This window comes from Miscanthus floridulus, chromosome 17, assembly GCF_019320115.1.
Source record: "Miscanthus floridulus cultivar M001 chromosome 17, ASM1932011v1, whole genome shotgun sequence".
NCBI classification, from domain to species: Eukaryota; Viridiplantae; Streptophyta; class Magnoliopsida; order Poales; family Poaceae; genus Miscanthus; species Miscanthus floridulus.
Window position 1 is genome coordinate 86,170,113 of NC_089596.1, and position 12,794 is coordinate 86,182,906.

General features: G+C 44.5%; 1 protein-coding gene and 1 pseudogene across 3 annotated transcripts; both read right to left on the reverse strand.

Moving 5' to 3' along the window:
- Positions 1 to 38: 38 nt before the first annotated feature.
- LOC136515099 (uncharacterized) lies at positions 39 to 906 on the reverse strand (annotated as a pseudogene).
- Positions 907 to 7,885: 6,979 nt separating this feature from the next.
- Positions 7,886 to 12,660, reverse strand: LOC136514804 (ubiquitin-conjugating enzyme E2 11). Of its 3 annotated transcripts, none has more exons than XM_066508510.1 (5): positions 12,523 to 12,660; positions 11,173 to 11,251; positions 10,921 to 11,048; positions 10,107 to 10,211; positions 7,886 to 8,289 (listed from the first exon to the last, which is right to left on the reverse strand). In XM_066508510.1, the coding sequence occupies exons 2-5, from the start codon at positions 11,240 to 11,242 to the stop codon at positions 8,146 to 8,148; spliced, it is 447 nt and encodes a 148-aa protein (XP_066364607.1). In that variant the 5' UTR covers positions 11,243 to 11,251; positions 12,523 to 12,660; the 3' UTR covers positions 7,886 to 8,145. The 3 variants fall into 3 exon arrangements, with proteins under 3 accessions (XP_066364607.1, XP_066364608.1, XP_066364606.1); XM_066508511.1 differs by lacking the exon at positions 12,523 to 12,660 and adding an exon at positions 12,147 to 12,452; XM_066508509.1 differs by lacking the exon at positions 12,523 to 12,660 and having other exon boundaries at positions 11,173 to 11,284.
- Positions 12,661 to 12,794: the final 134 nt, after the last annotated feature.

Consider the following 12,794-nt stretch of genomic DNA (forward strand, 5'->3'; position numbering starts at 1 on the left):
CCACGTCTCCTGAACTCATTGAGATGATACTTAACTCCTCAGTAGGTAGCAAGGAATGATGGTGTGTTTGCATATCCACCGTCTACAAGATAGAATTTGCTTGCTGGCACAGTAAATCCCTTGCCAAGAGCAGACCGCAACACTCCTGCATCAGATGCGGATCCTTCCCAACCAGATGAGATGAAAGTGAACTTCAAGTCGAAGTCACAGGCAAACATAACATTATGCGATAGTGTCCCCTTCCTATTTCTATAGGGACTGGCCTTGTCTTGTCCAATTGTGATTGGGACATGCGTACCATCGATAGCGCCGATGCAGTTCTGTAGGTAAGAAAATTTACTAAAGATTTGGATTGTATTTAGGAATGGTATTAAGGAAAGTGTACTGTATGTATTAACCGACCTGAAAGAATGATATAAATCTAGGGTCACATGTAATCTTCATGTGTGTGTGGCTTGGATTCGGAAGTCTGATGAATTTTTAGGTTAATGTTGGAATGATATTGAAGACATCATATATTTTCCTATGCACTGTCTCACCATTATGTTGAAACTCCTTCTTTAGCCTCTCTGTGCTTGCATTATGAGAGAGCATGAACATAAAAATACCAAGTTGCTCCTCAATCTTCATACCACGTGTGTCACGCAGCAAGTTCTCGGCCCTGAGAAAGTTTGCTATAGTTCTAAATATTTCAGCCTCCATCCTAAATTCTTTCTTGCACCAATTCTCGTGTCCTTCGAGAATCTCTTTAACCTTTTTAGCACCAGGAAGAGAAGAGGTATGCTCAGGTGTTTTCTCTTCGTCTAGAAAGGGCATTACAGCAGGGAGAAGAACAAAGAATAGCTCCTCATCTTCTTCTTCCTCTTCCAACAAAAAATTCCTAGCAAGCTCTTCCCAAGAAGCCATCTAGTGTTACATATATAAAATTATATTATTACATATATATTACCAATTCAAATCAACTAGAGAAAAGGAGAGCACTCAAAGTAGAGAAAACAAGTAGAGAAAACAAGTATTAGAAGGGCAGATTCAAAGTATTAAAAGTCTAAAAAAGTTGAGAAAACAAGTATTAAAAGTAGAGAAAACAAATATTAAAAGTCTAAAAAAATCAGAAGTACCTAATTATTTTCTATAACATTCTACAGCAGCACCTAATCATATTTATAGCACTCTACAGCAGCACCTAATCATCCAGGCAGCACTTACATCAGCACCTACTCATCCAGGCATGTATGCATTCATTTTTTTAGAACAAGACTGACAACAAAAACAACGGCCAAATTATCTATTTTAAAGCCAAAGGAATATGACCCACTATGCTTAACAAGGCCAGACGACCCAACTCAACTGCACTTGTGTGCTGTCAATTTTCGGTTATCCTCTTTTCGAGGACAATTGCCGTCGTACAGAATTGGATTGGACTACCGAACATACCAGTCATGTGGGCTATTGGGCTTGGTTGCTGACAAGTACGTAAGGCTAATTCTGAGCCTAAACGGCCTGTTTGATTGCTGCTTGGGAAATTTGCCTCGGCCAGGGATAGTTGCCACACGTCTGATTGTAGAATTTTAGGGCTAGAATTGTTTACCTGGACCATACATGCTTGACAGGCCATAATCAAAACAGGCCCTAAATGCATTTAGATCCTACTAGTATTTGGTAGTGTTGCCATGTAAAACTGGCAAGACGTTCCTTCAAAAAAAGAAACAAAAAACTAACAAGACTTGAGAATTATGGGGAATTAGATTTGACTTGTTTCCCATTTTTCGAAATAAGTGCTGGTTTTGATAAATTTGTCAAATTATATTCTGGATAAAACATGATATTCTCAGCATGCTACTACAAGCACATCCAATGAGTAAAAAGTACACATCCAAGTCGCAGAAGCTCAAACTTGGGAGGGACAAGGAGGAGGGAGGAAGGACTCACTGGATCTTGGGACGAGGCAAGGCGTCCAGGCGCGGGCAGTCACGGAGCAGTGGAGATTGAGCCGGTGCGGTCCGGTCGGCGGGCAACGGCGGCACTGGATAAGCTTCACGCAGCCGGGCGTTGAGGTGGTGGCGGCAGCCCCAGGATCTACAAGAAAGAGAAGAGAGGATGATACCCGAAACCAGATAAAACATGATATTCTTGGGAGAGAGGAAGGGCTCACCGGTTCTTGGGACGAGGCAAGGCGGCCAAGTGGGGGCAGTCACGGAGCAGGGGTGGAGATCGAGCCGGCGCGGTCGCGTCTGCGGGCGGGCAGCGGCGGCGGCGGTGGCACTGGATCAGGCTCAGGTAGGTTGAGGCAAAACCCTAGCGGAGAAGAGGCGGCGAGAAACAGTCTGAGAAGAAAACCGAAACCCTAGCGGGATAGGTTGAGGCGGGCTCACCGTTGGCGTGAGCCGAAGCGACGAGAAGGCGGAGGAGAGGCGGCGACGGGATGCCGGGGCGACGGCGGCGGCCTCGCGACTAGCGGCTACGCGAGCGGAGGAAGAGGCGAAGAGCTACGTGAGCGGTCCGCACGGGGAAACCCTCTCGGCCTCATCACTCGTGGATTTCTTCCGCGCGGAAAACGAGGGGAAGCGGGCTGCGATCCTCGGGTTGGTGGGCTGCCAAAGGGCGAAAACATTTGGCCCAGGGAAGACTGGCACGGGGCAGATTGGCGCAGGGAAAAGACCAGGATCCCGTAGGGAATCTGGGCTGCCAAAGTAGGCCTTCAGGATTAGCAGGAGTAGGATCTGAGTTAGATGTTCTGTCAAGGCCTGGTTTAGATTGGGGTTAGGAATCAATATTTGGCACTGTAGCACTTTCGTTTGTATTTGACAATTATTGTCCAATCATGGCCTAACTAGGCTTAAAAGATTTGTCTCGTAATTTATAATCAAACTGTGTAATTAGTTATTTTTTTATCTACATTTAATACTCCATGCATGTGTCCAAAGATTTGATGTGACGAAGAGAGAGTGAAAAAACTTACCATCTAAACGAGGCCCAAGTCCCCCCTCCCCCCATCCGGTAGAGGTCTGAACTGTAATCCTAATTTTATTTTCTGTACGGTGATTTTGGGATAATTATTTATTTAGCAACATCTGGACATTATTTTACCCCAATTATATCCACTGCCCGAGGGATGAAATAAAATCTTTCAAGTTGTGATGGGTCGCGAGGTGACCATGTCAAATATAAACGCTCATAAGTCAAATGTCATAAACGCTCTGACAGTGATGAGACAAAGCTGTGAGGAAATTATTGGCAATGCCATTAAAACTTAAAACTGACCGCTGATGTGATCGTGCGTGGTGAAGTAGTGGGACGTGGGACCTGTAGTGAGGCCTAGTTCATTTTGTAAATTTTTTGAACCCGATAAATAGTACCACTTTCGTTTTATTTAGCAAATATTATCAATCGTGAACCAACTAGGCTCAAAAGATTCATCTCGTGATTTCCAACTAAACTGTGTAATTAGTTATTTTTTTTACCTACATTTAATACTCCATGCAAGCAGCTAAAAATTAATGTGATAAACAGAGAATGAAAAAACTTAGAATTTAGATAACATCTAAACAAGGCCCTGAGCTTGACATGTCAGGACCATGGAATAGAAAAAGAGGCACAAGTAGGAAAAGCCAGCAGAAGAATTGTGGAGATTGGAGAACACACTGAAAGCAAAAGATATATATCGGAAAACCGGCATCTCTTGGCATAGCCGCTCAATACAAGCAGACAATATCTATGTTATGAAACGCTTTAAATTAAAGTACCAAAAGCTAAATCATATTACCATGGTCTGGGAAACCCTTGCATGATTGAATTCACATGCTACACTAAGATTGAACATGCAAGAAATCAACCTGCTACTTTCCCAAAGTATGTCTACAATCTGGTCCCGTTTACATGGAGGTTCAGATAAAACATTTTATAGGTAAGTAAATTCATACCTTTCTATATCTTACTTGCTTTCTGCCTTTAGAAAGCTCAATCAACTTAGAGGATTTTGCATACGAATGACACACTTAGGCCTCGTTTAGTTGGCGATTTTTTTTTGGAAATGGTACTGTAGCACTTTCGTTGTTATTTGGCAATTAGTGTTCAATCATAGTCTAATTAGGCTTAAAAGATTCGTCTCGTGAATTTCGTCTAAACTGTGTAATTAGTTTTATTTTTTATTTATATTTAATGCTTCATGCATGCGTCCAAAGATTCAATGTGACGAGAAATCTTAAAAAATTTTGCAAAATTTTGGGAACTAAACATGCACTTATTTCCTTCGACAGATGTTGTCGGTGTTATTACTGAAGTAACAGACCTTAAGCCAGTGCAACTTTCTACTATCAAAACCAACAATTATTATTGCGTTCAAACAAACCAACAATTATTAGACACATCCTCCTGAAAGATGATTGGTAATCGTTGAACACAGTATGAAGCTATAATTATTAATTTACCAGAATTTGCTACATATTGTACGGTCGACTAGATGAACAATCGCACCAGTGTTTACTCAGTGACCCCTAGGTTACTCAATTTACACAGGTTCTGTGTAATATATTAACCACCACTTGACATCCAGTGACAAAATGCTGCTCTGTGCTTGTCCTCTTGAATAATATGCCACTCAGGGGAAACCAAGCACTGCTTCTCCGACTAAATAAATTGCTAATCTGCGCTTGCTTTTGTATAATAGGCCAATGAAGGCAAAGAAAGAAAGCGTTCCTGTACCAGAATATCTTTGTGTATGCAGAGAGCTCCCTTCATGTAAAGCAGTACTACAACTTTGCCATATAATTGCATACAAACATCACTTACAAATATTTTTAAACCACACCGCTACGCGCGCAGGGGCGCACGGCAGCTACTAGTATTGGTATGATCTCTAGCTAGTGCTACTCTGCAATAGCACCTAGCAGTATAGGGCAGTGAGACGCTAGGTACCTGGAGATCTTCAGGCTACATCGGAGTACGGACTGATCTCATCTGCTTTATCAAGAACAAGAATGTGGCATTCTGGAACTTAACTGGTTGCGGCTCAAGGCTGCGGTTTTGCAAGTTCATCTGGCAAACCCTTATATGTTTCTTATTTTGCAGGGTCAAATAATCCAGATTACCACCCCTGAACACTTGCAGGACCACTCGGTTTTCGAATTGTTGTTATAGTAACACTGACAGAAGAAATAAGATGGACACCTATATTTGATACGTATCTGATATCAATCGAAACAAAAAAGGAAAAAAAAATACAATCATGCAGCCTCCTTGTACAGTACATCATTGTCCTTAATGCGGAACTGATGCTATGATAATCTTTTGGAAGTTTGAAATGGATTGAGATTTTGTTTCGGCCGTTCTCCTCCTCCTGCTACGGGTACCAGAACATTCCATCTGGTACGCTTGCGACACCGTCAATGGCTGCCTAAAGGCTGGAGTAACCGCGCAATACATGGAGCTTTGTGGGCTCCAGATCTGCCTTTGGTAACTCAACGGTTGTCTATCATCGTCGTAGAAACCATCAGTAACATTGGGCAGCAGCTTCCTGATAACACCTGGCTCAACCAGCTCATATTGGCTGGAATACTTCTCAGGCAAGAGATAAGGGGACACATGGCACTCCAACTCAAGAGGAAGGCCGTCCTTCCTGTCGATGCACGGTGAGGCGTAACAAAATGCAGTGAACCCAAGCACTCCATTGCCTCTATGCTTATCATCACCCATAGATGACTCACAACCATTACGGTGATAATTCTCAATTTGTCGACAGCACCATTTCCATCTTTCTGAAAGACTGGAACTGTCAGCACTTTGCCCTATTGTTTCAGTTAACAGTCTACTGATGGCCACGCGTGCAGCATCAAATTGAGGTGGCAAGAGCTCCAAGCAGCTCATAGCAATAGCCAATATGTTGGATGCCTCCGATAGACGGAACAGAACACTCATCTTGAATCCTTTTTGCCACACAACTTCATCTTCACGTGTCACAGTGAGACATGCCTGCAATCCACTTCCACTCTTAGCATCCGGGTGGTCCAGCCATGGCCACACCATGATATGGTCACTGCCAGTTTTTGTCTGGATCAAGAACTGCATCGAATCACCGGCGAGCAACGCCCTGGTTAGCGGCGGCGGCAAAAATACGGACTTGTTTGGGTGGCCGCCAGACTCTACCAGCCTGAAGAAGCTGTCCGCACCATCAGCGAGCCTCTCGAACCTCCGCAGCGTGTTGTCACTCATCAACTCTTCATCTTCTTTGCGGCAAAAAGGAACAAAGCGTTTGGCCGCTTGGATCAAACACTGAGAGATCGAGTTACCTGTCGAACTGTCGCTGACGACGCGATTGCACAACAAGGTTTGCTGCTTCTTGTGCACATGCAGTAGTATATCATCGCCTTCCTCAGCGACACGCTTTAGCTTCGCCTTCCACTGCAGCAGTGGGAGGTGGGAGATATGGACATGTTCCGAGACGGCAACAACGCTGCGGATCTTCAGCACCGCCATCTCCAGTCTCTCGGCTTTGTCCTCCACGCTCTCCTGCTGCTGACTAGTTTTGTCGCCGGAGAGAAAAGATGATACTAATCTGCTCACTGCCTCATTTGCCACAGCAGATCCTACTATTTCCGCCATTGATAGCCACTCAGAATTTCGGATGGATGGGGTTGCGGAGAGAATTGAAGGGGTTTCCGGTTTCGTGTGTTCTCTACAAACAAGTTTCTTGGTCATAGATATTAATCTTGGAACCTAACCTCAGTCCAGGCTATCATTATTATAGAACATGTGTGTGTGGACATAATAAATTCTCCAAATTTTCCTGGGCTATTACGTAGCTTGCCAGTCAGAGAGGGTAGGACCAAGAACAGGGACACACTTTATTAGACCAAGGAAATTACACGGAAGGAGAGGGTTTCGTGGCATGGTTATGAGCCATGATTTTCTAGTTGGTTGTTAGGCAGCCTAGGCGCCTAGCAGCGAGACGACGTGTTTGCAGCCTGTTCGGCTGGGGCTGAAGAGATCGTATACGATCGTGGATTATTACTGCTGACTGATTTGGTGTGAGAGAAAAATACTATTCTGGCTGAAAATTTACGATCGTTTACGAACGAGCGAAGAAGCCGTTGGTTCGCGGCCTCCGGGACAGCTGCAGGCCGTGATTGGTTGATAGGCCTAGGCGCCTAGCAGCGAGACGACGTGTTTGGTTCGTAGACTCCCGGACAACTACCTGCCACATTCGATTCTGGCTCTAGGCGACCAAAATCGGATGCAAACGCTGCCTGGCCGGCGAGCAGAGAACCGAGACAGCCAAAGCCAGCCAACGAACCGCAGTGGACAGCGGCCAGCCGCCACAGGACGATCCAACAGCAGGGCGGAGCGGCACTGCGGCAGGTGCCGATGGCAACCAAGCAATCGGTGGCCACGAGGCGCATCTCTGCTGCTGCTGCCCGCAAGGTGTGACACTAACACGGCAACAGATGGCTTACCGTGTCGAGCCGGCTACTGCTTCGCGCCACCATGGTGGAAGTGGAACGGGTGCTGCCTGCTTGCTTCGCCGCCAAGGTGGAAAGAGACGCACTTCGCTGGCGAGTTGCGACTAGAGGTATACCACGTAAGCGCGTTGTGCATGGACTGAAGATGAAGAAATCTACTGAACTAGTTCTGTGGAGCAACATGCTCCAAGCCACGGTATAACTTTAGACGCCGGAAGTATAATATAAGCCCAGATTACTCCCAAGCTCTACGATTCCTATGAACAATCTAGTTTCACGCAACGCAATGCAATACCTAGTTTCAAGCAGACTACCTTCAAAACAATGTGTTACGTAAACCTTCTGCGGCCACATCTATGAACGAGAACATGGTAAGGAACAGCCTACATTCAAAATGATTCACATAGGCATGCAAAGAGCCAGAGGCAACGGAATCAATGTCTTCGATGAACATTTACCAAATAGCACCGACCCGAAGTAAGGTATCCCAGCAAGCATAGGTGCATAGGCAAAAGCATGTCCAACCACCTCACTATGGATGGCAATGATGGTAGGCCAACATCGACTACAATACGATCCTAGATGGATCAGGGACACACACGACCAGCAACAAATCCAAGGAAACAATGACGCCCATGAACGTTTCTTGAGACGACACGAGAATCGTCAGGGGATGAGCAGGAGGTATTCGTTAGCCCATCGCATATTTCTGCGTCCAGCTGCGGGCTGTTGACTCGTATTTCGGCCGGTCCGTCTTGTACATGTGGGCAATCTCAGGGACAAGAGGGTCGTCCGGGTTGGGGTCAGTCAGCAGGGAACAGATGGAGAGCAGGACCTGGAACATCCAACAAAGCAACAGACCAGAGCATCATGGCATCTTTGTTCTGTTTCAGGAGTACAAGTGTAACACAACATAACATGTCATTTCCAACATGATATAACATGCAATTCGTTTTCAGCTGGACGGCTCCCAAAAAGATTAGTACTCCCTCCATTACAAATTATAAAACGTTTTGATTTTTCTAGATACCTAACTTTTGCTATGCAATTAGATATACACTATTATGTCTAGATACATAGTAAGAGCAATGTATCTAAAAAAACCAAAACGTCTTATAATTTGGAACCCATGGAGTATCCTCTACGTTATCATATTGCCAATGCATAACAGAGTCTGAAGATCCTAAATGGAACAAATATAAGGGGCTCTCCAGAGTCTGAAGATCCTAAGATCCTATCAATGCACTACTAAAGGTGCCATACTACAGAATTTGAGCAAAACAAATCATGTAATGCAAGGAGTCCTGAGCAAAGTAATATGTTAAGGGTAATAAATACTCCCTCCATCCAGAAATAAAAGAGAGTGGAGTTTGTCCCAAATCAAACTACCTTAAGTTCGACTAAATTTATATAGAAGAGTATCATCTACCACATCGAAGAGGTAATTTAAGAAAATATGTCATGATACATCTAACAATGTTCATTTGATATCTAAAGCATTATTGTTATTTTCTATAAACTTGGTCAAACTTAGGATAGTTTGACGTAGGACAAACTCAAATCCCTTAGGGCAGCTCCAGCGTTCGAGCGAACCGCGAGGTTCGGAGAAATCGAACAGAAGTATGGTTCGATATCCCCAGTGCAGACATCGGTTTCAAGGGCCCCACATACAGTAAAAATGTCTCCCTCTCTCTCTCTCGCTCTACGGCCATGTGCTAGTACGCCGGCTCCGTATGGCACTGGAGCTCGCGAGCATATTTTATTCGCCTGGGTTCACACCATCTGCAAGATGCGCTTTTCGTTCTGACATTCACGGTTCGGCAGCTCCAGTGTTCACGGTTCGTTTTTCCTGGCCCATGGTTCGAATCTGCCCAACACTGGAGGTGCTCTTATACTACCTCTGTCCCAAAAAGAATGCAATTCTCGCGCTTCAAGAAGTCACACGATTTGAACTTTGACCAAAGTTATAAGAAAAAGTACTAACATTTATAATATAAAATAAATATCATTAGATTAATTACGGAATGTATTTTCGTAACAATTTAATTAGGGACGTAAATGCTAATATTATTTACTAGAAATTTGGCCAAAGTTGAGATTGTTTGACTGGCACGATTCCCATAATTGCATTCTTTTTGGGACAGAAGGAGTATTTCAGAACAAAGGGAGTAGCAAACAGTATTCTGAAGTTATTAGTTCATAGAAGCATACATTGAATTAAGAAAGACCCTTACATTCCAAACTTCCACAGAGAGGTGATAAAGTATGTGTGATATAAGGAATGTCAGAATACTTAATCAAATAAAAAGGCAAAAGAATATCTGATTTTTCAATTAAATTAAATATGGAGGCATTACATCAACAGTTGATCCATAAATAACAAACCCCAAATAGTAAGATTGACAAAGACATCACAGAACATCAAAGATTAGACAATGAATGTTCCTATTCTCAAGATGTACATAACAAGTTTGGATTATATAAGAACCAAATTTATGCTAAGTTAATCAATGCAAAATAAGTGATAACCATCAGTATAACAATCTTGTGTCATCCCAAATTTAGATTTACTCATTTTATAAACATAAAAAAATATATATGAAAAGAGGAAGGTATATCACATGTAGAAAAAAGATGAGTGTTCAGGATGACCTTAGAAATTGTCAAAGCTGGGCTCCACTGCTCTTTGAGAATGTCAAGGCATATACTTCCATTGCTGTTGATATTAGGATGGAAGACCTTTGTCTTGAAAGAAACCTAAATTGAACAGGGCAACAAAGATTAAATAAAATGAAAAAGTTCAAACAATATAATATAAGTAAAGCAACCTCCAGACTGGGATGGCAGATAAAGAAGTCCAGCCACTGATGGAATATGCCAAAGCAGATAATTAATAGGTCATGAAGATGGGTATGTCAGACACACCTACAGTACATGATATTCTTAATAGTACCGTTTTTCTTGAAATTGATATAACATGAAAAGTTTTTTTTTTAGATAATCTGAGTGTAGCTTAAGACTACAGCGTCAGGAGTAACAAATCACTAACACATTTCCAAACTACAACTGTGAAAGGGTATAACAGGGATACTTCATCCAGAATTCGATGCATTACCAGGAAAAAAACTAAAATATGTTTTTTGTGCCAGCTAACAAAAAACTACAACCATATTATTAGTTGACCATAGAGAAAAGCACTAACAGAAAGGTGAAGCTATTACATAGCAAGAATGGATAATGCTGAATGATGTCTCCCCCAGCATGATGATACTAGCAGGATAAGGAGGAAAAGCAGAGAACCATTTTGTTCATAAGTTTTTACCCTGAAGAAATCTATACTTATCAAAAGTAACCACAATCAGGCTATGCAAAACTATAAAGCTTGGAATAGCGCATAATACACCATCACTGAACTGGATAATAAAAGAGAGAACTTGTAAACAAGATAAACCTCATGAGTTCTAACCTTTGGAGGTTTGAAGGGGTAATCCGGCGGGAAATGAATGTTCACTAAGAAAACACCGCCAGCATAGGGACTGTCAGGTGGTCCCATAATTGTTGCTTGCCAATGAAACATGTCCTCACCAGCAGGACCTGAACATTGTACAAATGAAATTTGCAGTTCATCAGAAGTGAGAGAAAGGCATTGGGAGAAAAGAAAGTGAGCATGCGAAGACATTGGTCCATCCACAGTTCCAGTAATAACTCATAATCATACCGGCACTGCATGATGTGGGGGGGTCTTTCTGCAGGTCCTTCAGCTCCTTGAGGATACGCTTCGATGCCATGACAAACTCCTGTATTTTCATATACATTACAAAGATTGGTTAGTCAATGAACACATAGTAAAAAGACTGTAGTCAACCATATCTATTTGTATATTTGGAAGCAGGGATGTCAATGAGGAACAACAGATTTGAAATTTTGTTGTGTTGCAGAGAACTCAGCAGGGCAACACAAGAAACAAGAAGCAAATATCAAGCCCATGATTAAATCAGACGACACAAGGTGTGACAGTCCTGATATCAAACATCTGTGAACCTATATGGCTGATTCAAAATTCAGTTTTCAGTCTAGGACGTCAATCAACTACTGTAGACAAACAAATTTTCCCCTTAGCTCGATATACTTGGATGGTTGTGCAGCTAGTGCCTAAGCTTGAACATTGGGTTCTGTGATCTCATGCTTGCTAAGATTTGCATACTTGATCATTTTGTCATAATAATATCACTTGGCAGCCAAATCCAATATGAAGACCAATCAACATTATGCACCATCCAATGATTAAGTCAGGGTTCCAAAAAGCGGCACTAAGCGCACGCTTCAGAGCTAAGCGGACAGGCAACGCTTCGTTTTGGGGCATAAGCGCTCCCAAAGCGGCGCGACAAAATTGGTGGAGCAGCGGCTGCTGGCTCCCGCCTTAGCGAGGGTGCGAGGCGACTGGCGGGAGGGGTAGCCGCTGACGACGCCGCCGAGCCTGGGACTGCCCCGACGCTCCGGGGGGGGGGGGGGGGGGGGGGGGGGGGGGGGGGGGGGGCGGGGGGGGAGGGGGGGACGGAAGATGGAGCGTCGGCGCTGCGAGAAAGATCGGCCCCGTTGGGTTCACAGCAACCAGCTCCACCGACGAATCTCCGCAGAACGTGCTGAGAGAGAGCTGCGAGAGATGGAGGAGCTGAAAAAAGTAGATCTCACCGTCTCCTTCTCCCTTCTCACGCGGGATGGACGCCGCCGCTGCCCCTGGATCCACGCGCTGCGGCTCCTCCTCCCTCGTCACGCGCGTAGCCGGCGACGGAGAAGAAGCCCGGCGGCCAGGAACGACGGAGGGAGGCGAGACGGCGCGGGAGGCAGGCGGGAGAGGCGGATGAGAGGCGGAGGGGACATCCGCACCAACAAAGGAAGAGAAAAAAAATACACGCAAAAATACTGGAGCGAAAACACACGAGCCGATGGGGGCGGATCCGGATCAGTAGGGGCCGGTGGCCGGAGCTCACCCGCGCCGATCTGACCAGAGCGGAGGCCGAAAAAATTCAACCAAAAAATTCACACGGAAAAGGCTTCTTCTTCTCACCTTTTGCAGGCGAGCAGACGAGAGGTTGGGGAACGGGGACGGCGAGAGGAGAGAGACGTCTTCTCTCTTTTTTTTCTCTCTCTCTCTTGCCCCGCCCCGGGTCCCTCGTTTGTGGTATCTGGTATGCGTGCGAGACGGGTTTCAGCGGGTCCGAGCTGGCATTTATAGTCTGCCCACCGGTGCTGGGCCTGCGGCCAGAGGAGTGGAACGTTCGTCGTACGTTGCGCGGTCTTCTTTTTCTTTTTTCCGCCTGTCAGCAGGGTGAAAACGTT

What these genes read in the sequence shown, in the direction of transcription:
- LOC136514804 (XM_066508509.1), bottom strand. Translation starts at nt 11,269, where the DNA reads ATGTATATGAAAATACAGGAGTTTGTCATGGCATCGAAGCGTATCCTC. An exon ending in ACCCCTTCAAACCTCCAAAG is followed by an intron (nt 10,212 to 10,920) that starts GTTAGAACTCAT and finishes TGTTCAATTTAG; the next exon opens with GTTTCTTTCAAGACAAAGGT. An exon ending in CAGCTTTGACAATTTCTAAG is followed by an intron (nt 8,290 to 10,106) that starts GTCATCCTGAAC and finishes TGGATGTTCCAG; the next exon opens with GTCCTGCTCTCCATCTGTTC.